Source organism: Anarrhichthys ocellatus, unplaced genomic scaffold (assembly GCF_004355925.1).
Source record: "Anarrhichthys ocellatus isolate YVR2014 unplaced genomic scaffold, GSC_Weel_1.0 scaffold1, whole genome shotgun sequence".
NCBI lineage: Eukaryota > Metazoa > Chordata > Actinopteri > Perciformes > Anarhichadidae > Anarrhichthys > Anarrhichthys ocellatus.
Genome location: NW_022280031.1, coordinates 7,990,349 through 8,016,608, shown reverse-complemented (window position 1 = coordinate 8,016,608; position 26,260 = coordinate 7,990,349). Strand labels below are relative to the sequence as shown.

General features: G+C 40.4%; 1 protein-coding gene across 6 annotated transcripts in view; it reads right to left on the bottom strand.

Moving 5' to 3' along the window:
- The window catches only part of scn8ab (sodium channel, voltage gated, type VIII, alpha subunit b), a 46,001-nt gene that overhangs the window by 8,708 nt on the left and 11,033 nt on the right, over window positions 1-26,260 (bottom strand). For 3 of the 6 annotated variants that reach the window (XM_031854378.1, XM_031854388.1, XM_031854392.1), the window contains 20 exons: window positions 26,083-26,201; window positions 25,731-25,820; window positions 25,512-25,640; window positions 23,962-24,053; window positions 19,399-19,620; window positions 19,119-19,182; window positions 18,090-18,231; window positions 16,694-16,900; window positions 16,329-16,610; window positions 13,390-13,746; window positions 12,031-12,163; window positions 11,306-11,544; window positions 9,654-9,827; window positions 8,892-9,248; window positions 8,588-8,761; window positions 8,126-8,419; window positions 6,298-6,415; window positions 5,961-6,115; window positions 4,974-5,147; window positions 1,004-1,126 (listed from right to left, as the gene is read on the bottom strand). In XM_031854378.1, coding sequence (XP_031710238.1) covers window positions 1,004-1,126; window positions 4,974-5,147; window positions 5,961-6,115; window positions 6,298-6,415; window positions 8,126-8,419; window positions 8,588-8,761; window positions 8,892-9,248; window positions 9,654-9,827; window positions 11,306-11,544; window positions 12,031-12,163; window positions 13,390-13,746; window positions 16,329-16,610; window positions 16,694-16,900; window positions 18,090-18,231; window positions 19,119-19,182; window positions 19,399-19,620; window positions 23,962-24,053; window positions 25,512-25,640; window positions 25,731-25,820; window positions 26,083-26,201 — 3,645 coding nt within the window. Of the gene's footprint in view, window positions 1-1,003; window positions 1,127-4,973; window positions 5,148-5,960; window positions 6,116-6,297; window positions 6,416-8,125; window positions 8,420-8,587; window positions 8,762-8,891; window positions 9,249-9,653; window positions 9,828-11,305; window positions 11,545-12,030; window positions 12,164-13,389; window positions 13,747-16,328; window positions 16,611-16,693; window positions 16,901-18,089; window positions 18,232-19,118; window positions 19,183-19,398; window positions 19,621-23,961; window positions 24,054-24,326; window positions 24,419-25,511; window positions 25,641-25,730; window positions 25,821-26,082; window positions 26,202-26,260 lie in introns of all 6 variants that reach the window. The other 3 variants (XM_031854401.1, XM_031854409.1, XM_031854417.1) reach the window with 3 other exon arrangements.

Sequence of the window (26,260 nt, the reverse complement as noted above, 5' to 3'; positions counted from 1 at the left end):
ATGAGGTGAGAGTTGCTGGGCAGAAAAACAAATCTTTTTAGTTGCGAGGCTCGGGGGCGTCTGACGGGGGGGAGGTATGCAACCAGAAGTTTGTTGATCTTCCAGTGTGACAATGCCAAAGCCAAACTGTGATAAGATCAAATAACAGGACGGTTGAGGCAGAGCAACAGTCAGAGGGAGCTGAGCTTGGGAACTAAAAAGATTTGTTTTTCTGCCCAGCAACAACCAGAGGCTGATCCAACCAATCACAAATAATGATCACCTAACTATCCTAGTAGAAAGAATTTACATCTTTCTCAGCTCAGTCAAGAGATCTAGTGGTTGCATGGTATCAAAATAGTTGACCTAGAAACTTTACAAGTGGTCAAGGATTAATGAAATGTGTGCATACTGTACAAACGATCAAATAAAAAAGCACACATATAAGTCTGTGCATAGGGTAAATTTAACTATCAATTTGTTTGTCTATCACATGACAACTGGGCTCTGTGGCCCAGAAACACTTTATCAAGCTTGCTCTGATTGGATAACATCAGTCTTCATTAACAATGTCCAGCGACTGGGTTTTGTGTGATGGTTCATACCAACCTCTAGTTGTTCTCTCAGCTGGTACTGAACACTTCAGAGCTGAGTAATTATCATAACGGGTTGCATCATTCAGGACGTAATCCCTGTAATGGTCTCGTGTATCATAAGGCATGGGAGAGATTTTTAAGGTGTTATATTAATATTTTCAATGGATAAATCACTGCAAATTGCCATAACATTGTACTAAATTCATAAAATATGAAATGAAATATGATAAATCAAATCAGATGTGTTATGACCATCTGAGATGATCTGCATCCATGCAAAAAGCTTCTAATTAATAAAAGCTTTTACCTAAAAAATTTCCCTTCAGCAACATTTAAAAGAAATTCTGTTTTGTCATCTCAAGCATGCGATGATGCTTTTATTTAATCGGCATGCAGAAGGACCAGCTGTCTGGTATCTTAGGTCTTACCCTCATCCCTTCAAAACGTGACAGGGCCCTGAGGGGTCTCAAGGCCCTCAGTGTCCTGAGTGATTTAATCGGGCCTAGATCGGAGTAGCCCAACGCATTAGCTATAAGGCTGACTATAGACACCTACACAGATAGGGACAGAAGGAGAGGGGGAGACAAAGGGAAGGGAAGAGAGGACCCACATAGTTAGAGGGGATAAAGAGAGAAAGTTGGGCCCTATATATACTGTAAAGACGCTCAATGGTTATATAGAGATATATATAAGTACATATATAAGTTTTATATGTGTAAATATATGTATCTACAGAAGGGTAAACAGGGGTTACTACAATAGACAAAGGTCAATAAAGTGCACATGACCCAAGCTTTCATTTTTCTTATTAATGTGTTTGTTTGCTTATGTTTGTGTTTGGTTTAGTTTGGCAAGCCAGTCTAGCTTGATAACCAGCTTAACAGCACAGTAAGCACACCTGGAAAGAAACTTGTGGTTGACACAGTGAGAGGGAGAGAAGATAAAGAGTCAAACAAAGGGAAAAATTAGAGGAGAGATGTATTCACAAACACTAAATCAATGTGACACAATCATATACACACAGTACACAGTACAAAACAGTACAGTTTCCACACCAGAGAGCATCTTACTTAAAGAGGGGAAGAGAAAACGCAGAAGGTTGAGGACAACTTTCAGGGTTAGAAGAGAAAGGATAACCTGTGAAAGTACAAGTCCCAACACAGCACACCAACCTTACCCTGAACCCTCAAACACCGACCCCTCAGTCCCCCTCGACAGCTGCACAATGTCTCTCTTAACTTAAAGAGAGACACAGTTATAGGCACCTGCTGTGAGAGAGAGGACAGGTCAATATTAGGGTAGAGATGGAAAGTCAGGATAAGATATCTGCACAACACACGGGCCAATTAACTGTAGAATATATCGAGATTTCTGCATATTTGAGGTTTTCTCTTGGGGAAATGAGGAAGGGGTTTGACAAGAACTGGATACAACCGCATAACCTGGAGAACTTGACTCATCTCTCCTCAATCACAAGCTATATCTATAAATAAGGCTTCTCACAATAAATGGGAGAAATAAGAGGTCTGCATTTCTATTTCAGAAGAGAGAAGCCATCTCACACAGGTTGAAGGTTAATTACTTTATGTCCTATTATTATTTTTTACTTCTTTTTAACCAAGCCTGTAATTTTTTAATAATAAATAACAATTCAGTACATTTGTACAGCTTATTTGGGACTGAAGACGTCGGATCGGTACATCCTTCGTATTTGGAAAACGAATGGCCAGATTTCTGTGAAGGTTTATATTAATTCTCCACATTCATGGTCTCCAGAGGATGAATGCAGATGTTTTTGAGTTAGACTAAATTAAAAATTCAACTTTTTGGTAATTTACAAAGATAGATTATGCCTAAATGTTCTCAAGAATTCACATAAATACAAAAGTCAAATTTCAATGCATAATTTCAATGAACAGTTACGTTTGGATATCACCACGCCAGTCACAACACATCATCAGTGAGAGACAAACGTGTTAGCTAGCATTGAATACATGACATTTGGATTATAATTACATTTTGTCATTACAGCGGACTATGGCATAACACATATTTAGAGCCCAGTTTACTTTTTCTCCATCATTTTGTCTAATGTTATATTTTTCTTTTATTTCTCATATATTTGTGAAGGTGGTCCTCAGAAACTATTTAAAAATCAGGCTTTAACAACCCCTGCTCTATGGCTTCTCCCAAGCCCAAATTGTTGCTTGCTCTGAATAAATACAAAACTCTACCGGGCAGTTGTTTAATAAATTTACTGAGCACTTTCACACTCCCGAAAGGATAAAGGTTTCCTGTTGTGCTGCCACCATCGGCCCACAAAGTCAACAACACAATCTCCTACTAACCGCTAGATTTTCATTTCATCTTCTGAACACAGGCTTGTTCTCGAGAGGATAAACCCTTTTTAAATGTAATGACCCAAAGTAATTTCTTCAGTGATCCCTCAGGATAAACAAGCATTTTCAGCCCTAGGTAGTGGGCAAGCATGTCCTATGTTTGAAAAACGGCAACACACACTTGATGCACTCTTTTCCTGGTTCCACTTAGGGCCCGTTTACCCCACAATTCATCATGGTTTACTGCGCAATACCAGCCCACTTGTTAGAGGTAATGTGCCTTTAAGATAACTTGGTTTATTTGATGTATTAATTGCATCACTCCTCTCAGCTCCTGTGAGGTGTGTTACTGTCATCTGAATGTAACCGTAATACTGTATGGTTGATCCATACCTATTTGGTCATCATGTGGAAGATGACATAAAAACACAAAGCATCTGAGCCTAATTCAGCCATGTATTAGTAAAAGCCACAGGATGTCTTCTTTCATCAAGTGTGTCCAGGTGAGCTCTGATAAACTCCCTCACGCTTGTGGTCTTAACTGGCACTGTGGCACTGTTGGAGTCACAGGAAACACATCACACAAGTAGGCACTTGGCAACTCCTAAATACCGCAAGTGTGGGTATTGGTACAGACCAAAAGACAAGTTCAGAAAACCATCAGGAAGCACAACATACATTAGTGCCTCCTTATCATGTGACAAAGGATGTTAATATGGAATCACGGACAGACTGGCGCCTCACAGTGAAGAACAATGGAAAATTGGTGGTCTAGGGATAATGGTCGACTTACCAACAGATAGATGACTCAGCACAACATAAATCATATCATCGTATACATTTAAAAGGATTAGTACAACAAGAAAAAAATCTCAGATTAAATTCAATATTATGAGGAAAGAATATGAATTACAAGAAAAAAAGTCAGAGGCTGTTTTCGAGATTGTTCACTAGTTTTCTAAACTGTAGGGAAATTGTATGTCAAGAAACAATTTAGACATTGTTTAGGTCATGCACGATGCAGGGTAGCAACCATCACTTATTCACTACTCTTTACTTTTTGCATGGTGGCCTCATTGTGCACTGGTAGGTATGCACATAAAATTCTGCCCTGGTGCTCACCCACTGCCTTACTATTGTTGACCCTTGGCTTGCTTTTACAATTAACTTGAGCTGTTTTACTTCCCAACGTAAACTTCCTGTTTCAACAGAAAATACATCACATTAAGGGCACAGCCAGACAGAACATGGCAAAGCTGACAGGCACCACTAACACCTCCCACAATTAGCTGCTTGTGGAAAGATCAATCATGCTGTCAATCCAAACGCAGCTCAGTGCCTGCTACTGCTACTGTACACAGTTTAGTTTTACAAATGACACAAATCAGAACAGAAGCTACGTCTAAAGTGAGCTTTATGTCAGCAGCTGTATTTAATGAGCATCACACTTGATTGGTTACCGTACCATGATTTTCTACAATTTGCTTAGCTTGCCAAATTCAATCTGGCTGTAATTTAAGGAATCAAGGACCCCATTTCATGTGGCCTTAAAGCATACCATGTAATGTGTATTTTTCTTTTTCAAATATAGACAAAGAAAGAAATTCAAGGGAGAGACTCGTCACACTTAAATGACAGAAAAGGACCAACCGTATGTGCTCAATAGTAATTGTCAGTTGGGAAAACACTGAATGACTCAGCAGTCCAGAGCTAGACAGGAGCGCTGAAATCTACCATGGTCTATATATATTTATTTACTGTGTCAAGGCTGCTCTCGTGCTGCTTTTATGGGGTCCAACATGTCAAGTGGCACCCTGGTAATGGTAGGCTAGAAAACTGAATTGGAACACTATGAGGAAATATAGCCCTCTTATCAGTTTACCAGTAATATCACATTATATTTTCACTTTTTCTGTGAGCACTGGTGTTTCTAAACCATGCTGACTCAATACCAAAGCCATTTTCAGTGTCAGTGACATTTAAAGTTGAACCAATATCTAAATTGTTTTGTTGCACTACTAGTTTAGTATACAACACAATGGTTTGCAAGTGTACTTACATCCACAATGAAGAAGTCTAACCAACACCAGGCATTAGTGAAGTACTTGACAAAGCCGTAGGCCACCCATTTCAGCAACATCTCCAGGATGAAGATATAGGTGAAAACCCGATCAGCATACTCCAGAATGATCTTGACTGTCTTCCTCTGCTCAATGTACACGTCTTCAAAGGCCTAAAGAACAGCACGGAGTCAACACACGGACAATGGCTTTTGCAGCATTTACCTTCAACATTACACATGTTGATGTTGCAATTGAGTCAACTGTGTGGTAAGCCACACCTTACAGTGTTTGTTTGATTTCTACTAAACTGATAAAAACAGTATTGCATGACATCTTTATCAACCAATACTATTATTGATAGATTTTTGTTTTTTTTATTTCACTGAAGAATTGCAGACTTGGCTTTTTATTGTTCAAAAACATCTTTACTTGTGTTATATTTTGTAAAGCAGCTTATAAACTTTGTTTAACTTTTCATGGAAAGAGTTGATTACATAATAAGGAAAAATAGTTGATAAAGGAAATTGTCATCAAGTCAAACAAGACTGATCATTCCCACAGCTCTTCCATTCTCCATTGCCTGTATCCATTCTTCACCACATAAGTGTTTTGATTTGGCCACAGGCCTTCCCCCGACAGAAAGCTGCAAACCTAAGCTAGATTCTGCTGGTTGAAAGGTTGGTGCATTACAGCACTCTGATGTCCATTAGCAACGATCATATCAAGAGCAGTTGCAAAAGAAAAGCAAGAGATAATCTTGCTCGTGCACATCCATATGAGGTTTGCTTTCTCTAAATGAATGCACACACATGTTTTATTTATTGATGTTATCTCCTAAATGTATCATACTTTTGTTAAGTACTGAGTAACTTTGTTTTGATATGTGCTTCATAATAATAATTAGGAGCCCTAGTAGTGGAATTAGTATGATGTTTATGAGTGTATTCAAAAGTAGAAACACCCGTGTGCGTCTGTGCTCCTACCAGGGCTCCACTGCTGAGCAGGATCATGAAGATGATGAGGGTTTCAAACCAGTTGTGTTCTACAATCAGGTAGCAGGTCTTCCTCAAGAACCACCAGTGTTTCCCCCAGCCGTGAGTGATGGGAACATCACAGCACGGGTATTTGGCAATACATTCTGTATGACAGATAAAAACACAACAGCTGATATAAACAGAAGAGACGGATGCATTATACGACCAAGGACACAATGCAAAATGTGTCACAGTGGCATTAATATAGTATGTATAATGTTAATAATAATTATTGTTTGTTCATTGTTATTATTTACCACAAAGTCAGATAATAAACACCACCTACCCTCTGTCCAGCAGGCTGATGGGTCAACATACTCCTCCACTACATCCACCACTGCAACCTCCTCCACATCAGGCTTGATGTCTATTGTGCTGCCCTCAGACGAACTGGTGTCATCAAGCTGGGACAAACAGAGGACCAAAGAGATCAGTTCAACCTCTGATTTTCTCTCTGAACACTACAGGCTCAGTAGTGAGATGATGAAAGCATCTGGACACGGCTCAGTGTCAGTTCAGCCATTACACTAATGCCCCTTTGGGTTTATATGTATGTCATGATTTATTGCTGGAGGTATACATGTTGTAGCCATGTAGTGTAGCTAGGTCTCCCTCTGCCACCGCCTATTATACAGATTATTAACAGATTCAGAAGGAAGTAATTAAACTTGACCAGCGATTGATTGCGCTGGTATAGGGTTAGAGTGGTATAGGCAGGTTTAAGCAATACAAGTTATAACTAAAAGAACCATATGATAAATTTCCACAACAATGGTCATTCTTAAACATGCATAAATATAGATTCTTCGGTGATGAAGGATTCATTTATTTGTGATGAAAGAATTAAACAAATGTTTGTATGAGTCAAAAAAAAAAGAGTCAGTTCAGCACACAAAAAATAAATCTGTTGTGATGAAAAACACAAATATGTACAATTTATACCAAGTAGATCTTTGGAATGCATATTAGTGTTTTACTAATATGTACAAATAAGGATTGCTCTGAATATGAAATACAGAGTTGGAAGGTATAGTGAAAAGGAACATGAAATTCTAATTTTTAGACAATAAAACAACGGCTCGATGAAGTTCACCTGTACCAATAAATCATGTCATACTGTATCTTAACGACAAGGTCAAGGTGAGGCAGGGCGAACTAGTGAAACCCCCGCATAACAGCAGACTTATTGCAATAAAGTAAACACAAACACATGCAGCATATTTTATTCACTAGAGAATGATACTGCACTTTATAATCTTAAGTCGTCAGCAAAGGACCGCGTTCACACTCTCTTCTGCTCCCTCTCTCTTCTGTTTCTCTCTACCAAACAGCCAGATGGATCCTTGTTTTTCTGATTGGCTGTTAGCAGCGCTGTCTGTGTCTACTCCCTGCAGTGTACCCCGGGGCTAGCTGTGGTGCAGGGAAGAGTGTTGTGTGGTTGGTTGAGGGAGCCCTGTGGAATATGGACCTGGTGCAGGTACAGTAGTAACGCTGCTGCATTATCTCCTTTCTTCCAACTACAAACCAGGTCAAGGTGACCCACGCAGCAGACTTCTGTACATGCTTTGGGTCTGGCTAACCCTTCTGCCACATTCATATTATACAGTCTGTTCCTCTGTCTGTTGTCTCGTCAGGACTTTGTCTCTGTCTGTCTGTAGGGTCAGCACTCAGGCTCAGTGTTGCAGCTCTTATGTCTAAATGGATGTTCTGAAATGTCAAGTAAACTAAATGACTTCAGTGTGGCAGCTCAGAGCCGTTCTGCTTAATGGATCAAAAGATGCCACATGGGCACAAACCTAAACAAACAGACATTTTCCTCTGACTCATTACATCACTTTATATTACACGATTAAGTCACCTTTTTGGTAAACATAACTATATTGTGGTTTTTGTTTAGACAATTTTAAGATCTAAATATAAAAGCTACATTTCTAAACTGGTAAATAACTTATTAAATACAAGGAATATCACAGCGGTGGTATATCTCTCTCCCTCCTTCAAGCAATCATTTACTCAAACGATCACCAAACTCTTAAGCGAGGACATCACCACTGCCATCTCTCTGCTAACAACTCTCCTCCATTCTCATACTCTTACCAGTCGTTCCTACTTACATCTTTGCTGTTCTCCACATCCGATTCACTGCTGAAGTCTTCCGTGTTAAGGTTTTCAAAGTCCGACTCGCCAACAGCGATAGGAACACAGACAGTGAGGTTGGGGTTGTGGATGAAGGACATGTAGTCCTCATCAATCATATACTTTCCCACACTGCTCCCAATGCCGCTGGTGGTGCCATTGCCATTTTTAGCATAGTCCAGCTCACGGTTGATGTCTACTGTGTGGTTTGCAATGCAGTTGAGCTTCTTTTCGTACATGTCATCCAGAGGCTTCTGTTCATCCTCTTCAGGCTGCATGCCAGAGCGAGACAATAGAACAAACAAAAAAAGGTTACTAGAAAACAAGAATACCATCGTAGAACTCTGATTAAAACACACATTCATGTAACATCAGATATAGTTCAAGTTATAAAACAACCAAGAATTGGTCATGCATATAGATGTTTAATTAGGTGGTACCTTCTTGAGCACTGTTGCCACGAAGATCCGAAAGTTAACCTTGAACCAGGCAATCCCTATCTTAATGCGGGCAACCGCAAGCTGGAGGTTGTTGGGTTCACCATCATCATCTGTGGCTGCGAGGTTGTCTGCACTGAATGAGCTCAGCAGCAAGGCCAGGAACAGGTTCAACACCTCAAAAACAAACACCACAAAAGATGGAACCCCTGCACTCACATTAAATGGATGGTTAACAACTGGGAAACTACAGTGGGCTACTATCATCCAATAGCATCTACACTATGTTATCTTTGTCTTTGCTTACCACCAGGTTTCCGATGACCATGACCATCATGAAGACCGTGAGGCACATGGTTTGTCCAGCCACCTCCATACAGTCCCACATGGTCTCAATCCATTCCCCACACAACACTCTGAAGACAATCAGGAAGGAGTGGAAAAAGTCATGCATGTGCCAGCGGGGCAGTACGCAGGTCGGGTTGATCTTACACACACAGTCCTTGTAGCTTTTGCCAAACAGCTGCATGCCCACTACGGCAAAGATGAAGACGATGATGGCCAGCACAAGGGTCAGATTACCCAGAGCTCCCACTGAGTTACCAATGATCTTGATCAGCATGTTGAGGGTGGGCCACGATTTGGCTAGTTTGAACACTCTTAACTAAAAGAGGAACAGGACACAAGATTATTACACAGTTATTCATAGTGTGACAATGACCTAAAGTTTTTTTAATTTAATTTGAAAGGATCATGTGAAGGAAATGTACGGACTGCCAACATGTGTATGCCATTTGGTACGGCACAAGATATAGACATAAAGAGGGTTTACAGTTTTACACAACGACATGATGGTTTACTAGTTTTAGAAGTTCTTTCAAGGCTTAAAATCAGCCTTGATTTGGAGTATTAAAGAGAGAAATTTCATAATAATAATAAAGAGAAATCATGTTGAAAGTGTGACAGTTAAAAGACGCATATTTTAATAACCAATCTTTTTAGACTGTGCATGAGGGCCATAAGAAGTAAATAAATGCTTACATTCCTGTATCTACTCTCTTCCACTCACCAATCGGAATGACCTGAGCACTGACAGACCTTCCACATCAGCCAGTCCGAGCTCAACTAAACTCAGAGTCACGATGAAGCCATCAAAGCAGTTCCAGCCTCCCTGGAAGTAGTAATAGGGATCCATGGCAACCAGCTTGGCAAACATCTCCCCAGCAAAGATACCTGTGAAAACCTGCGGACCCACACAGAATATCACATGAGATGCACATCTCAACCGCTCTATAAATTTGGGATAAAATTTACAATTTGAACACAAAATCTAATTTAAATTGGTTCCATGAAATGTTGTGATGTATTTCATGGTGAAACCGGATGATCAGGGTGTACACAGTGAGCGAGGAAGTGTTAAACAATGGAATTTCAGTGAGATTTATGAGTGCTTTACTTGTTGGACTAGCTACACCTGCTAAAATAAGATAAGATACTCCTTTATTAGTCCCGCAGTGGGGACATTTACAGGATTACAGCAGCATGCTAGTGCAGCATGACGTTACCATTGAAGATACACTGGTTTCCAGAAAGTAACAGTAGCCTTTTCATTTTTTTCATTTCATTTTCATTTCATTAGACTGACTTTGTAAAATTTGAAATTTTGTATTTGACATCAGTTCTTGAATCTTTCATATTACTGTAGAAATTCCCAACAATAATGCCATAATGGCACTAATGGCAAACATAAAAAACTGAGAGATTTCAAATCCTTTCCTTATTGTAGAAGAAAATTCAGTGCAGAACGAAAAAAAATGTCTTTCTTACATTGCATTTTACTTGATGTATTTCTGATTAAAAATGTATTGGGATTCACTTAGAGTGAAGACTCCTCTGACAGGGGATGGTCATAGCATAGTGGCACCATGTTCCAGCAGAACTTGTATGGAGCTGTAGTATTTTAGCCTGTCACATATTGTCCACCCAACAGATAATCATGTGCCCAATCAGTGCTGCCGAGAACACCGAATGATTCATACTGCACCATGATCCATCGCACGGATTTCTCTGATTTCAATTCCTGTTTCACTCCTGACAGCATGCCAATCTCTGTGACCTCATTTCCTGTACTGACACTGTGCCAATTCTGCTGCCCTCAAACAGCTGTGCTACGGTGATATCTGACAGCAAGGGCAGAGCACAAACAAATCAAAATGTTTGCTGTACATCTGGTTAGTATGTACACAGCCAAACTAGTCCTGCACAGATCAGTGGCAAGCCCGATTACTATGGCTGCTATTTTGTGTGTGTGCGTGTGTGTGTGAGTGAGTGAGTGAGTGAGAGAGTGAGAGAGTGAGAGAGAGAGTGAGAGAGAGAGCGGTCAGTAGAGTTGAGGTAAGCAGGATGCAATGAAAGCAGGAAAGTGACCTGAGTGTGCGTGATAAGAGTTTGGGGAGCAGGCTGGCTGGCTACATAAAATGGAACTAAATCTTTAATGAGACCCCATCAGAGTCCTATATACACTATGCGTGTGTGTATTCTTAAGTGCACATACCAAATGATGCATTGATGTATTGGTTTGTGGTTAGGTCAGGTAGGTGGGGCAAACCTGCTGTGATTCTGTGACTCCTGAGAGGAATGAGGTTCATGCAGGCCTAAACAGTTACAAAACCAAATGCCAGTGGTACAAGAAAGGACAAAAGAAGAACTGTGGTTTCTCACCAGGTTGCCAACAGCCAGAACCCCCTCAAACTGAGGGGTCATGGGGTAGTGCTCCATGGCCATGAAGAGAGTGTTGAGGACAATACAGATGGTGATGGCCAGGTCAACAAATGGGTCCATGACAATCAAGTAGACTATGTGCTTGATCTTCAGCCACATGGGAAAGCACTCCCAGATGAGGAAGATGTTGGCAAACTTGTACCAACAGGGAGGACAGGACCTCTGAGACTCCTCCAACTCTGCAGGAAGAGATGGAGAAGAAAGAAACCAAAACTTTCCAGAGAAGCAATTTCATTTGGATTTTTTTTCAATTTTATTGAGTCTACCACAAACTTTCTGGTATCTGGATGCCTTGTCTGCATCATGAAAATATCATGTTGAGGTGTTACTGCAAACAGTATCTTGTGCAACATCTGGACCACAGGTGGCTTGAACTGTGTTCAAATCTCAGTCAGGTAAAAATGAAATCAGACTCATGCAACTCATGAATCAGAATCTGCCCACACATTGCAGACCACAACTGACATCAGTTTGTTAACATCAGGCTGCCTTCCTACTTGCAATTTCCATATCCAGATCGTATGACGACAGCATGCACATGTATAACAAGAACACATATTTAACTACACGTGTAAATGCAAGGCTCATTGGATGTATTAATCTTAACAATACAGATCATTTTTTTGAAATGAATGCCTCAAAAAGGCAAAAGGAAACGTCTGTACCCTCTAAGAGTGTGTTGGTGACTACGCTCATCTGACTATTGGCTCTTTCCTTTTCTTTGAAGGACGAGTTGAGCTGGTCCACAGATACCATGAGAGAGCCAGAGTGCTTCTTCTTAATCTCCACGTCGGTAGTCTGTACTCAGAGAAATACAATGTCAGTCAGAGATAGTACTCGCATGAATGCATACCCACAAACATCACACATTAAAACGCATGCTCTTATTAAGCTATCTAAATGATGAACGATGCCATAGGTCTGCTCAGAAGATGAAAAACATAATATGATGAATGCAACTTTTCAGATTAGATCATTAAACATATTCCCCCAAAATACCTAATTGGTTGAATTTAAGCATTTCCTGCAACATATCATCAACACACTGTCAATTCTCAAATAATTGCCTTAATTTACCACAACCGAGAAGGGAACCAGGACTTTATTGAAACATTTATATTTAATTTTAGTAAGCAGCCATTATTGAAGTACTGACTATCATTTGAGAATTTCTGGTAGAGTTTCTGAACCCTTCATCTTTTACTGTGCATGACATTGCTACAACCCTTTAAGTAAGGAACATTAAACAGCATGCGATGACATGCATGTCAAGAACAGAGGGGAATTCAAGACACCTTTTGCTGCTACACCATGCTACATTTTAAGAAAGGTAGAAAAGTAAAATCAGGTAGAGTGGTTGAGAATAAAAGAGGGGTCTACCATGCTAGCTAGAATGAGGAGATATATTGTTATAGAAAAAAGGTTTCAGATTTGTTCTTGCACCATCCAGTGGCTCAAGAGTGGAAACTAAATGAGGACAAGAAGGAAAGAGAGGGAGACAGAAAGAGAGTGAAAGAAAAAGACGGAAAAATATAGCGAGAGATAAAAGTTGGGATAAAAAAAACTAAACAGTGTGGGCCTGGAAGTGGAAAGCCCCTCAAATCAAAGAAGTAAAAGTAGGGAGCGAGTTGTTTTACCTGTAAAATGTTTTGATATTTTAGATTGTTTTAATAAATGACAATGACTATATATGGGTAAGCTTGATATCAGATTGCATTATTGTTATATATTAATTAATCAATGAAATGATCATCATGATGCTGGTACGGTAGAGAGTTCATGGATACTGTTTCAGCTGGTTAGTGCCTTCTGAAGCTGTTTAAAAAAGGAGCAGTGGAAAAGAGCATCAAATCAGGGTGGAAGCGTAAATGTCTGTGTAAGATGAAATAATAAGACAGAAACTAGTTATTCAGGGGAGAAAAAGGGATCTACTTAGAGCCAAGGGGAAGAGGTTGTGCAGCTGCAGAGACTGGGGCCACCACCATCATGCCTAAACTGTATTGGTGTCCCATGGACGTCCTTACACTGTCATCAGTGGCTGCCTTATCTATTTTCACCTCAGGCAGAAGCCGTCTGCCGGGCCCAGGGCCGATGAGAGACACCACGCCATTGCAGTCCACCGTGCTGTTCCTCTTCCCTCCAGAGTGGGGTGCCAGTGGGTGGATGCGTGATGAGCCTTGGCTGAAGCCACTGTAGCTGTTGCGGCGGTAAGGGATGAACAGTGAGCCTCGACGGTCTTCGCTCTCCTCTACTGTACTGTGCTCGTCGTCTGCAAACTCGTTTTCTGAGCCCATGTCCTTGGAACGGCCTTTGAAGCTGAAGATGCTGCTGCGGCTGTTGTGGCGCGACATAAAGGGAGAGCCTGGGATGCTGAGTAGTGACTGAAGAGGGAGAAACAGATGCAGAGGGGGAGAGTTAATGAGTTATTAAAAAGAGCAGGAGTTAGGCAATGTGTAAATACAAATGGCAGACAAGGTGAAGAGGGCGACTGGGGCACAGACTTAAGAACTAAACCAGAGGACAGAAAGAAAAATAAAAGGATAAAAGCACACCAAACTGATTCCTGGCTTCAGTGTTACATACAGGTATCAAGGCTGGCAGTAGTGCCCTTGTACCCAACCACGTGTTATCACGAGATGAGATACAACAGTGATAAGAAGAATGAAGAGCTTTTGTCGTAATCATGCTCAATCACTGTTAAAACATGAGAACTGCATCATTGCAATACACTGTAAAACAGGAATGAAATGATACAAAATGAGTTAAGATGCTTTCATAAATGCATTGTCTTTTCCTTGTCATTCATGCAATTTTTCTCTTTATTCTGTAAAGACGATCACACGAATCCAGTAATCAATCCATTGCTAATGGGAACATCAACAACATCAACAACAATTTAAGCAATAAACTGTCCATGATATATAAAGACAAACAATTGAAGGTATTTTCTCCTTGTTTAAGCTTAGTATTCTAACATGTTGTTAACTCATAAATTAAATTAAAGACCATCATTTCAGCCCAATGCGTGCTTTGGGGATGTTTTGATCTGGGCTATTGTTGTTTTGCTCTATCCTCATAATATAGTGCTTAGTTTTGTTTAAAGCTTGTCCCATTTGGTTCTACAGAAAGCATTCATTACAATGAAACATTTTCTTTCTTCACATAATTTGTCTTTGGGACACATTGTGACATTGGGGCTGGCCACATACAAAAGCCATTCACTTTATTAAGTTCCTTTGTATGCCATTGTGCCCTAGTCTGAAGCCGTCAAACAAATCATCTTGCTGGAGCGGACCCCAGGGAAGATGGGTGAGACAAAATGTTTGAGAGAAACATTGAGTAGGACGGGGAACTGGTCAGTGAGTGTAGTAGGCAAGGCAGTCGAGAAAAAAAAATGCTGTCCGACCTCAATCCAAAACGTTCAAAATGTTGGGCATTGAGTGAGAGAGGAGGAAAACGAGAGAAAGAGCCTTAAGATGGCTGTGGCTAGTGGGAGGAGAGCCAAGGGGAGGACGTAGCTAACGTGCCATTAAGACACAACCTGAGACCTGATCAACCTCACTTGAGTCAAATTGAAGGAGGAGTACGATGTTTAGAGACCCAAAACATCCGTAGATTTCAGGAACATCGATGAAGATGTGTCAAGAAGCATACAAGGTTTTTTTGTACAAAGCAAAGCTGACCCTTCAGTGTTGACTAGGAAAGACTGATTGTCAAGCTGTGTGGCAGTGGAGGGTATACACAGGTATACAGGGTATAGCCACCTCTTTTTACTTACCTATGTACTGTTGGGATATATTGGAGAGTATACCCACTTCCTCCTCAGTAACCATCCCATCTACCCACCTCATAAACGACCCCTGCACTACTATTGACAACCATGACAGCGACAGCTCTACCAGGGTAGAACGGGTTGGCAATCCAACCTGCTGGTGATGAACATGATTTCTAAGTCAGCAGAGCCAGAATACCGAAAGCCAAAGACCAAATCTGGCCATAGCCAACCACCGATAGGGCTCTTATGGAGAAACTGACCGTCAAAACACATTCCAGGCTGTGGATGGATTCTGCAGGGAATCGAGAAGCTGACCATGTCAGCCCAGATGAGATTCAAACCAGCCAATCCAGATCTCTGGCGCTGGAGAGAGACAAGGTTGAGGTTCTCCATAATTGCAACCATCACAGAGAAGCGAAAAGCTTAGGAGAGGTGTTTGACAGCTCCCTGAGGGAACCAACATCCATCCGATCAACCTGCATTAAAGCACAGGGCTTGCTGAAATCAATAGACTGGTCAACGCATGTCTGTACCAACATGGAACTCTGTTTAGAATCCGGTGGTAACTTTGGATGCGCAGATTTCTGACCCACTTAAAAAAACATTAATGTTGACCCTGACTGGAAGTGGTTTGCATACCTGGAGAGGCAGCTGAAGTTCCAACAGTATATTGTGATCACTTTGAAACCAGATATTGTTTTCTGGTCAGACCGATCAAACAAATCGTCTTGCTGGAGCAGACAGTCCCTTGGGAAGATCGCTTGGACAAGGTCCCTAAGAGGAAACTTGCAAAGTGCGAGGAACTGGTCAGCAAGTGCAGGCAAGATGGTTGGAGAGTAAGGTCTGCCTTTTGAAGTCTTTGCCCAGACCTCACAACATACTAAACATCCAGAGAGGGAGGCAAAGAAAAGCCATCAGCAATACCACCAAAGCAGCAGAAAGAGCCTCAAGATGGCTGTGGCTCAAGAGAAGAGAGTCGTGCAGAGGACGTACTGTAGCTAACTTTCCTAGGCTCAAGCTGAGGCCTGATCTACCTCAGCTGGGTCACATGAGGAAGGTATGGTTGAAAGACCTGAACCTCCTGTAACATTGCGAATAATGTGTTTTAAAGCATCAGTAGGTATATCTGCACATGCTAAGTCAAACAGCAGTCTGCATTTACTGTATAGTTTTTTTTGCCAACTTTACCTGGTTCATAATGGATGTCTTCCTCCCCAGCCGGCTTCCTGGAAAACGAATGGTGCTTTTCTTGCTGCCGTCGTCTGACTCAGACTTGACAACCTTCTCGCTGTCTCCCTTCTCTTTGTCCTGCTCTTTTTGACGCCATTTTTTCTTACGATTGCGACGCTCCTTGGCACTCTTAGAGCTCAGTTTGGAGACCTCGGAGGAGCTGCGGGACAGGTGCCCTCCTTCTTCATCCTCTAACGCAGCCTCCGACACCGTGCCTGCAGATGTTGCCATGGCGGCAGCCTGAGAGAAAATAAAGACACATGGTAACCCTAAACTATGAAACAGGTAAAGGTGTATGTGTGTGAGAGAGGGCGAGGACCAACCTGTGTTTCTTCTTGCTGCCTTTTGAGCTGCTCCAGCATGGCCTTGAATTCAGCCTCTTTCTGCTCCGCCTCCTCAATAGTGGCCTGGTTCTGCTCCTCATAAGCCATAGCAACCACAGCCAAGATGAGATTCACCAGGTAGAAGGAGCCCACAAAGATGACCAGCACAAAGAAGATCATGTAGGTCTTCCCTGCAGCTCGCAGAGTCTGACAGACAAACACAAACAGATAGTTAGATTTAGAGCGATTTAACACAGAAAGTCATGTTTTTAAACAAACATATTGTCGTATTGCTAAGATATAAATGGAATGCATGTTACTAAAACAGTTGTCTTATGTCCATGAGTTTCTTACAGCAGGGCTTTCTTATTCTGTCAAAGGTAATGTATGTATGTGTGTTAAGTCCGCCTTGCTAGTGCTTCTATATATCCTGACTTTCTCCAAAAACATCCAGACAGGAAAGAAGCCTTAGAGTGCCAGTAATCCCAGTTCTAAACACACACGAAAAGAAAAGAAATGACTGGCCTATTTGCCAAATGAAGTGAATCTATTATGGGTGCGGAGGTGCAGGTCTGGAGGAGGAGGAAAGAAATGCTAATACGATGTCATGGTAGTGGAGTTTAACGTTACAGATATCTGAGCGGATGTGTGTCCCACAGAGCAACAGAAAGTGAGAGGACTAAAGAAGGCAGAGATGTAATACTGGTTTAGTGATCTCTTAAAAAATACATTTGGCAGAGATCATGACTGTTCTAAAGGTCGTTCAACAAAAAATTAATTCACTTTTGTTCATTGTTTCATAACAAATGTATATAATTAAATAATTTTTTTCCGGCATGAAAGACAAACACAAGTCTGGTGGCTATTCACACACTCCTAGCCACAGTATTTGTGATCAGCTGTCCCTCCTTCCCTTTTATCCAGAGGGCAAATGAACTGATGGGGGAGAGCTGCTGAGAGGCACCTTTGCTGATTCATTCAGTTAGTAGGATGATGATGATGTATTTTTATTTATTTTTAGGAAGTGAGGACAAAATCATTAGTACTGCTTAGGGGGTGTTTCATATCAGAATCTAAAACAGCTGCAAGATGGGGCCAAAATGTAATCCAGGGAATGAATTTAGCACCTTCCACCTGCCAAATACAGGATAAAAGCTGGCTGTGGCAGGTAAAAGGTATCCTGCCACCATGACAGAAAGGTTTTCTTTACATTAAAAAATATCATTTGTAAAAAGCAATTTCTAAATGAAAAATAGTCAGTGATTAAGGTTACATGATATATTACAAATTTCTACTGTCTGGTACTACAGAACAGAATTCTTAAGTGTTCTACATCTACATCATACCAATTTGAGACAAAGGAGAAGAAAGACACATTTAGAAAACACTTCTTTACCAGCATGTATAGATTTTCCCAGAAGTCTTGGGTCATGAGGCGAAATAGGGTGAGGAAAGCCCATCCAAAGCTGTCAAAGCTGGTGTAACCATAGTTGGGGTTCCTTCCAGCTTTCATACATGTAAAGCCCTCCGGACATCGTCTGAAAGGAACAAAAATTGTATCTTAACAAGTGACGGAAATGTGCCGCATCAACACAGTTGGCATTACAGATACAGGCACCACTCGCAGTCTAAGATACAACAGGATCATGAAAATGGGCCTGAAAAAAAAAGGCGTGTTTTGTTGTTGTTTGCTTGTGCATGTGTGCTTACATGTACACTGTTAGGAGTAGGATATTGATATGACTTACCTTAATATTTCATGACCCAGCAAGTTCATGAACTATGAATACATGTTTGAATGCTTAGATTGTCTAAATCAAGTCTGCCCAAAATGTTTCCCTCGGGGGGCAAAACTGAAACTTAATGATAGGCCACTGGCCAAAAAACCAAACATTGACTGCATTGTTTTATATTGTTAAGATGCAAAATGGTATTAGGATCCCAAGTTCCCTTCATTGAATTGCCTCTTGTCTGTGTGCCATTGTCTCTGCCTCTTCATGTCTTACCTTACTAGCGCCAAACTGACTTCCTGCACACTCTGCCCGCCATGCTCAGATTTAACAAAAAATAAATAAATAAACTATTGGGGATCCTACATATTTAAAGAGCATTTTCCCTCCTAACAATAAGCATTGATTTATAAGCATTGCATATGTGAGTATGTGTACTCATATTATTTCATTTGTAAGTTGTGAAAGTATTTTGTTCCTAAATTGTGCCCCCCATAATACAATTAGCATTTGTTAGTATAACTAACCCCAATTTATTGGTTAAATGCTATTAACATTGTGCTGTAAAGTTTACAAAAGCCTGAAGATCTATCAGTCCGAAATGAGATGCGCAACAGAAAAATGGGAGAAAGTTGCTGAAAACATTCAAGTATAAATATGGAGGCATGCACTTAGTGAGTGGCGCACTAACTTACCCTGAGTCACTACTATTTCCACATAGTAGAGCATCAAGCTGATTAGGGAGGATGTAGAAATTACCTTTTTTTTTAAAACACAACAAAAAACAGTCACTTGTGTTAGCCACTGGGGGAAAATATGTTACCTTGAGCAGTCAAAGTAACAAAAATTTAATCTTTCTAGAATCCAAAACAATACAAAGAGAAAAGAATCACCAGGATGCACACACTTTATGTCTGGTCCCATTTATGTAATCATGTGCAACTAGTTTAATCAAGTGTCAGGGTAATCACTCACTGTCATTCATGATGTATTCTTTCCAGACAAAGGGATTGCTGCCATTCATCGGGTATTGCTCAGTGATGTTGATTGGCCAGATTACACACTTCTGCCGCAGGTTCCCCATAAAGAGCTGCAGTCCAATCAGAGCAAAGACGCTGAGACAGAAGACGGTCAGGATCATCACATCCGACAGCTTCTTCACAGACTGGATCAGAGCACCCACAATGGTCTTCAGGCCTGTCAATTAATAAACAATAAACACACACAAACACACACACACACACACACACACACACACAAAAGTGCATGTATGCACATACATGAAAACAGACAAACTCATACACACACACCAGCATACAAATTCAAATGCACACAGACACACACAAACACACAGATAGACAAAATATAAGAGTGCATAAGCTGGTTTTATAGCTGCAGTTCAGAGCTGACTCAAGTCAAGCATGGAAAAAGTTAAGTTAGGTAACTCATATCTAATCCTGTATTGTTATATAAATCTAAACTTGGCAGACATTCGAATTATTTCTCAAGCACCTACGCCCACACTGCCAATCCTCAACACCAGAAATTGACTCAGTGTGTCACGTGCATTCCTTTAGAGAATAAAACAGACAGAGCTTGTCGATGTTCTTCTCGTCATTCCTGCCTGGACGGAAATCTGAATTTTGCTCACTGAATTAAATGATCTAATTAATAGATAGATGCTGGCCATGTTGTTCTTGTGGGTATTAATTTACTTGATGTATGCATTAAGCATATCCACAGAATGTAATTTTAACACCTCCAATTGGGAAAACCCATCACAATTGGCAAACAGGGGCTCCGTTTCACTCAAAGTCATAGTGGGTTCTAACAGATGTTATATTTGCTGATACGCAAACAAAATAGAATAGTAGTAAGTAAAGTGGTTGAGGTAACCACGTGGATGTGAGTTGGTGTGGAGTACATCGAGATTAATACGTTTATTGTTCAACTGTAAAAAGTAGCTCTTTATTTTGCAGCTTTATCTGATTATAATTTTTTTTGCACGGAAGTCAAGATATCTAAGGACTTTGAAATCATGTTTAAATCATGTCTTCATTCTTTTATGTAATATTCTGTATGTCTTACTTGTTTGTGCTATGTATGTACCTACTGTGAAAAATAACTTCTTCTTTAGGATTAATAATAAAATATCCAATATGTCTATCATATTATCATATAAGGTAATTGCTATGACTTTGTTAACAGTAACAGTAAAGCCTACAGCAGAGAGTTCAGAGGAGAAAGTGGAGAACACACTTTAAGTGTGAAAGATATTTAGAAAACAAATAGGAATCATTTGATATCCACCATGAATAACGTACGCACAGTGCAGTAACTGCACAGGCTCATTCCCATAAGGTAATAAAAATAACGTAGCTCCAGTCATTGTCTGCTGACGGGACTCTGCAGCTCAAAGACAGAAGAACATGCTGTCCTGCATCCCCACATCTCATGGGAGGGGAACCCCTGTCTCTCCATTCCTGTGCTAATTGTCTCACTTCTTTCTTTTCTTGCTCATTTGAATAGGCCTCAGGCTTACTTATCATTAGCACTACATCATTCAGATAAAGAGAATAATCCCATATCATGTAACTCAATGTCTTCTGTTTCAAGGTCTTAATAAGCAGTGTGATATCATTTAAGAAATGTGGCTGTATGTTTGTGGCATTAGAAAGTAATGAATCTCCCTGTGATTAGTAGCCTTTAAACCCTACAAAATGACACTCACTGATATACTCTCGTGTAGCAGTCAGCGTGTCAACAAAGGAAGTTGTTGTGGGCTGCCTAGTTAAGAAAACATGTGATTCATTCAACAAGCCATTCTGATCTGGCTCCACTTCTTATGTCACATGCTCATTAGAATATATCGCCCACCATCTGAGTCATTTTCTTATTTTTTGAACATTAAAGCATACAAACATGTTTTAGTAGAAATCATGTAGGACCCTGACAATGAGCATGATATATCACCTTTGATTAGATTTTCACTTATTTAGTCATGATTATTTAATGTTATAGAGAACTTATTAGGATTTAAAGCCAGCTTTACAGATGTTTTAGAAAATACAAAACACTTGTGGCTACAATACTGTACAGTATGTCCAAACTACAAATATCTGAGCATTGTATTTTAGAAGAACCATATTCCATAACAAAGGTCGACTATAAAAAGTAACTAAACTATAACTATCAGCTTGCCATCACCTGAGCAGATGTGCATACCATGTCAATACTTTTGCAGTCTCTCTCAAATTCAAACTTTGGTGGCTGTATGTCTTGCAAGCAGATTTCTAGCTATGTGGTTAACAAAAAGAATAATTCTGGAAGCATTCAATAAAATCAAAGACATGATTATCTAGTATGTAATAACAGCACACTGATTGACTATGATTCAAGTTGCATTCAAGTTGAACCACAGATATAGAGGTCACATTCAGGGTTTCTTCCCCCATAAAACACATAACAACACAACAAACACTACAGCCGTACAGGATGTTTCCATCAGAAAGACACACTTTCATTTTACATGTTTGAAGTACTTACTACATGTAAGAAAATATTTCTATTTTAAAAGCTGTTCCACTGAGGAAAAACAGACAGCGCTACACTCTTAGAAATAAATGTGACCAAAACCATAAAGGGTTTTTCAGCTTGTCCTCATAGGAAAACTCAGAAACTTTCCACCTTCTAAGGGTGCTAACAAGAACCCACCCAGGGGGCTTAACTGGAACCCTTTTACTTTCAAAGGGTTTAATCTAAAACCCACCCAGAGGGTTCTACCGAGAACCCTTATATAAAATTCCCTGTTATATCACAGAGATCTTTCTCCACCTTAACCATGGTTTTTAGGTTAGGGAGCCACGTCCAGTAGCCTTGGGCCTAATAAGGCTCCGAAAGGGCCGGGGCTTATGTTGTGCAGCTCAAACCACAACAATCATGGTTCACAATCATAGTTTTTTGGGGGTGTGGGCTTAGAGGATCTTTAAATACCCATGCTTTTAACAGTCTATGGAGAACTCTTTCTTTCAAAAAGGGTTCTTTGGTTAAAAACATTCAGGTAGAGCTCCAGCCCTCCAGGAAGAACCCTTTTGGACGCTTTATTTCTAAGAGTGCAACTGGATTTAGAATCCATCTGGAGAAGAGAAATTGTACCATGGTTACTTTTTCCCTTCACTCCATGTGTCCATCTACGAGAACATTCCTGACTAGCTGCAGTTCATTATTATTCTGCATCCAACAAATCAACTGAACACAGCAGCACCACAAACAGCGCACAGAACCATGCTCAGTCAAGGAAGCAGGAAGTGAAGAGGAGAAAGAAAGGACAGGCGAGGAAGAGTTGGTGGCTGGGGGGGTGGGGGGGTAGGGAGAGGCAATGAGAGGTGGCATGCAGGTCATTTAAACGCCAAGGCTGAAGGAATTGACTCGGTGTCAGCATCACCTGTCTGTAAACCGTGATGGTGACCTTGCCTTAACAGAAGAACCGTTCCCATCCCAGGCACCTGTTTCCCCCACTCTTGCAGTGCAGGGCGAGCCCTCAGGCTGGCGTAGCCCAGAGCACAACTGAGCGCTATATGCTGGAGGCTGAGCTTATTGTGCTGTACTGACTCTGTGTGTGTGTGTGTGTGTGTGCATATACAGAGTATGTGCATGTGTGTATATCTGCTGAGATACAGTAACTTCATAGTTTCACATTGTTGTTAAATGGATATCACGTATAAGCAAATGTAAACTTGTGGTACTGTGTGTTCCCTAGAAAAAAAAATAGTGTGGAATCTGACACATATTTAAAGAATTTTGCTGATTTATGATATTTATTAATTATGTATGTTTCCCTTTAAATCCCAGGATGGACAAAGATCTTCCGAAAAAACAAAAGAAAAAAACAATCTGAAGCCTGAATCAAATAAGTCTTTAAAACCAAAAGATAAAACCCAAAAGGAAAGCCCCTTAAAGCCAAACTCGTAAAAGCATGTGTCTCAAAGCTTCATGCAGCGTTGATGTGTTGTCAAATTAGGCTTGGCAGTCTTAGGGAATCAAAAAGTCTTTAGAAAAAAGAAAGCAAGGTCATAGACTATGACAATTTGGATCAATGTGCACAAACCAGATTTAAAGGCTGACAGATTTAAACTACTCATGATCATGTTTGTTTATCTAACCCTTCATAATACCATCCTAAAAGTCAACTCTTTGGACATAACATCTTAACTTCACCCCGATGTTATCACATTGCTTTGGACATTCTTTTCTATTGAACTTGGGGAAGAAATGAACAGACGGATAGCTCTTACACATCCTGATGTGCTGCATAAGCTTGGCTGTCCATATGGGACATGTGAGCCCATAAGACTGCCAGTAGACTGCTAAGCCTATCAAAAATGTATTGCTACCATTTTTGATCGTCATAAAAACAAAAGTAAAACAAAAAAAATGAAGAAATTCTAAAACATTCTCTTTTTAAAAAGAAACAAAAACAAAGTGAAATAAAGACAGAATAAAGTAGGCTCAGCCTTAGTGTTTAAATGGGAGTCTCACCTGGAATGACAGAAATTGTTTTCAATGCTCGGAGAACCCTGAACGTTCTCAGCGCCGAGACATTCCCAAGGTCCACAAACTCTGTTATATATCTGTAACAAGGTAGGATGACACACAGAACAGAACCCCATGACACACAACACACACGATAACGACACACACACGCATGTACGCGCAAGAGCACGACACCAGCACCACCATCGAAGACCAGGAGGGGACACCACGGTGAGAGAGAGAACGCCTGTCCGACCAGTGGGAAGAGAACAAAGGAGGAAGAGGAGAGGAGAGGGACTGAAACAAAACCACACCTAACATCAACCCCGGGACTCGCCCACCCGCAAACACAAAAACCTGGACTGTCTTACCTGGGATAACTGAAATTGTTTTCAAAGCCCTCAGAACCCTGAACGTACGCAGAGCTGACACATTGCCTAGGTTTACAAACTCTGTTATATACCTGCAAGGTGGATCAGATAACATTATTCAGCAGCCATCCCAAAGAGAGGAAAGAAATAATGGATTGTTACATCATATTTAATAAGCATTATCAACATTGTATGATGGACTAATGTGGATTGAAGGTGCTCTGGGCAATTATCTTTAGAACCTATTTTGAATTATTTGGTCAAATTCACCTTCTATCCCATCACAAATCATTAAAAAGCACACACGAAACAAAATGTCTGATGAGTGTTTTCAGCCCCTGCTAAATGTCAGAAGTCTTAATTACCTAATTAGGAAAGCATATCTACTGCAGTGTGTGTCTGTTGCTGTCATTTTTTGGGGGGTTTTGCTCATGCCGATTTTTCCTTGTTTTTCCAAAGTTGCCCACAGCAGCTTTCAGATATAAGAGCACTGTCTTTGTCCATCTTTAAATAAAAATACCACTATATTGTTCATTTTATAAAGAACTCCAGCAGACTGCAAAAACAAGTTTATTGAGATTAAAAGTATTGATGGGCATGTTATGATACCGACACAATGATATAATCTGTAAGTTAATGATCAAATCCTAATGAATACTAAAATAACTATCTGAAATGTTTGCACCTCAAATGAAATGACAGACTGATGGAAATGAATTTTCTGACAGAAAACATTCATTTCATAAAAGTAATAGCACAGGTGTCACTAATAACTTGTGTTCTCATATGCCAGTGAGGCAGCATGCACACTATGACCCTGCTATTATCACGCCTGAAAGGAAAGCAGTCGTTATTCATGCGATTAGTTACACTTGTATTTTTCAATTAGCAGGAGTGTCTGCGGTGAGAAAGTTCGGTTGCCATTTGAGGTTTATCTGCTGTTTTGTTGTAACTAGTATCTCTTATAACGAAATCACGTCTAACAACTTTATTCTATCCAATTGCTAAAATGTCACGATATATTTATTTGTCATGTTGCAATCTCTTTTTTGGGTTATTTTTTTGCCTTTTGCTGTGCTTTTTGTTGTTTACATTTGACCATAGTTGTCGTATGTAGCCTACAACTACTGTATTTTAATTTCTTTCAGGCTTGTATTGTTAACAATTATGAGTTAAAATACTTACGCCATTGAGATGACCATGAAATCCAGCCAGTTCCATGGGTCTCTGAGAAAGGTGAACCCATCTATAGCAAAGCCTCGGGCAACAATTTTTGTGAGTGACTCAAACGTATAGATACCTGTGAAGGTATACCTTGAAAACAAAGAGAGAAGAGAGTAAAACGCTGACAGGCACATGAATCGAGGGTATGAATGCTGAGGGGAAGTATGGACGTGTACTTACTCTACTTGTTTGGACCACTCTGGGGGGTCACTAAATGTCATGAATATACAGTTGGTCAAAATCGTACACATGATGATCATGCTGAATAACGTGAGAGGACAGAAGTTAAGGAAAGTTTGAACAGTGCTACCCATAACACCCAAAACACTTTAGTATACCAACAACTAAAATCAAACTTTAGTATTGAAGTAAAGCTTAAGGAACAGGGAAGAGCATGGAGAAGACAGTGATCTAGAGAGCTTACAGTGCATTTTACTTTTAACCGACGACTTGTGACATCAGCAGAAAAAATGTTTAATATACTGTTTTACATTCACTTCAAAGCAAAGAAATGAATCACGTGAAAGGATATGAATGTATCAAAATCTTAATAGCTATTCGCCTAAGTAGATTAAAAGGGCTTAAGATGTACACGGAGGGCGTGGCACTGAAGCGGAAGATTGTTTTCCCACGGTTGACGACTATGAATGTCTGTGGAGAGAGAGAGAGAGAGAGAGAGAGAGAGAGAGAGAGAGAGAGAGAGAGAGAGA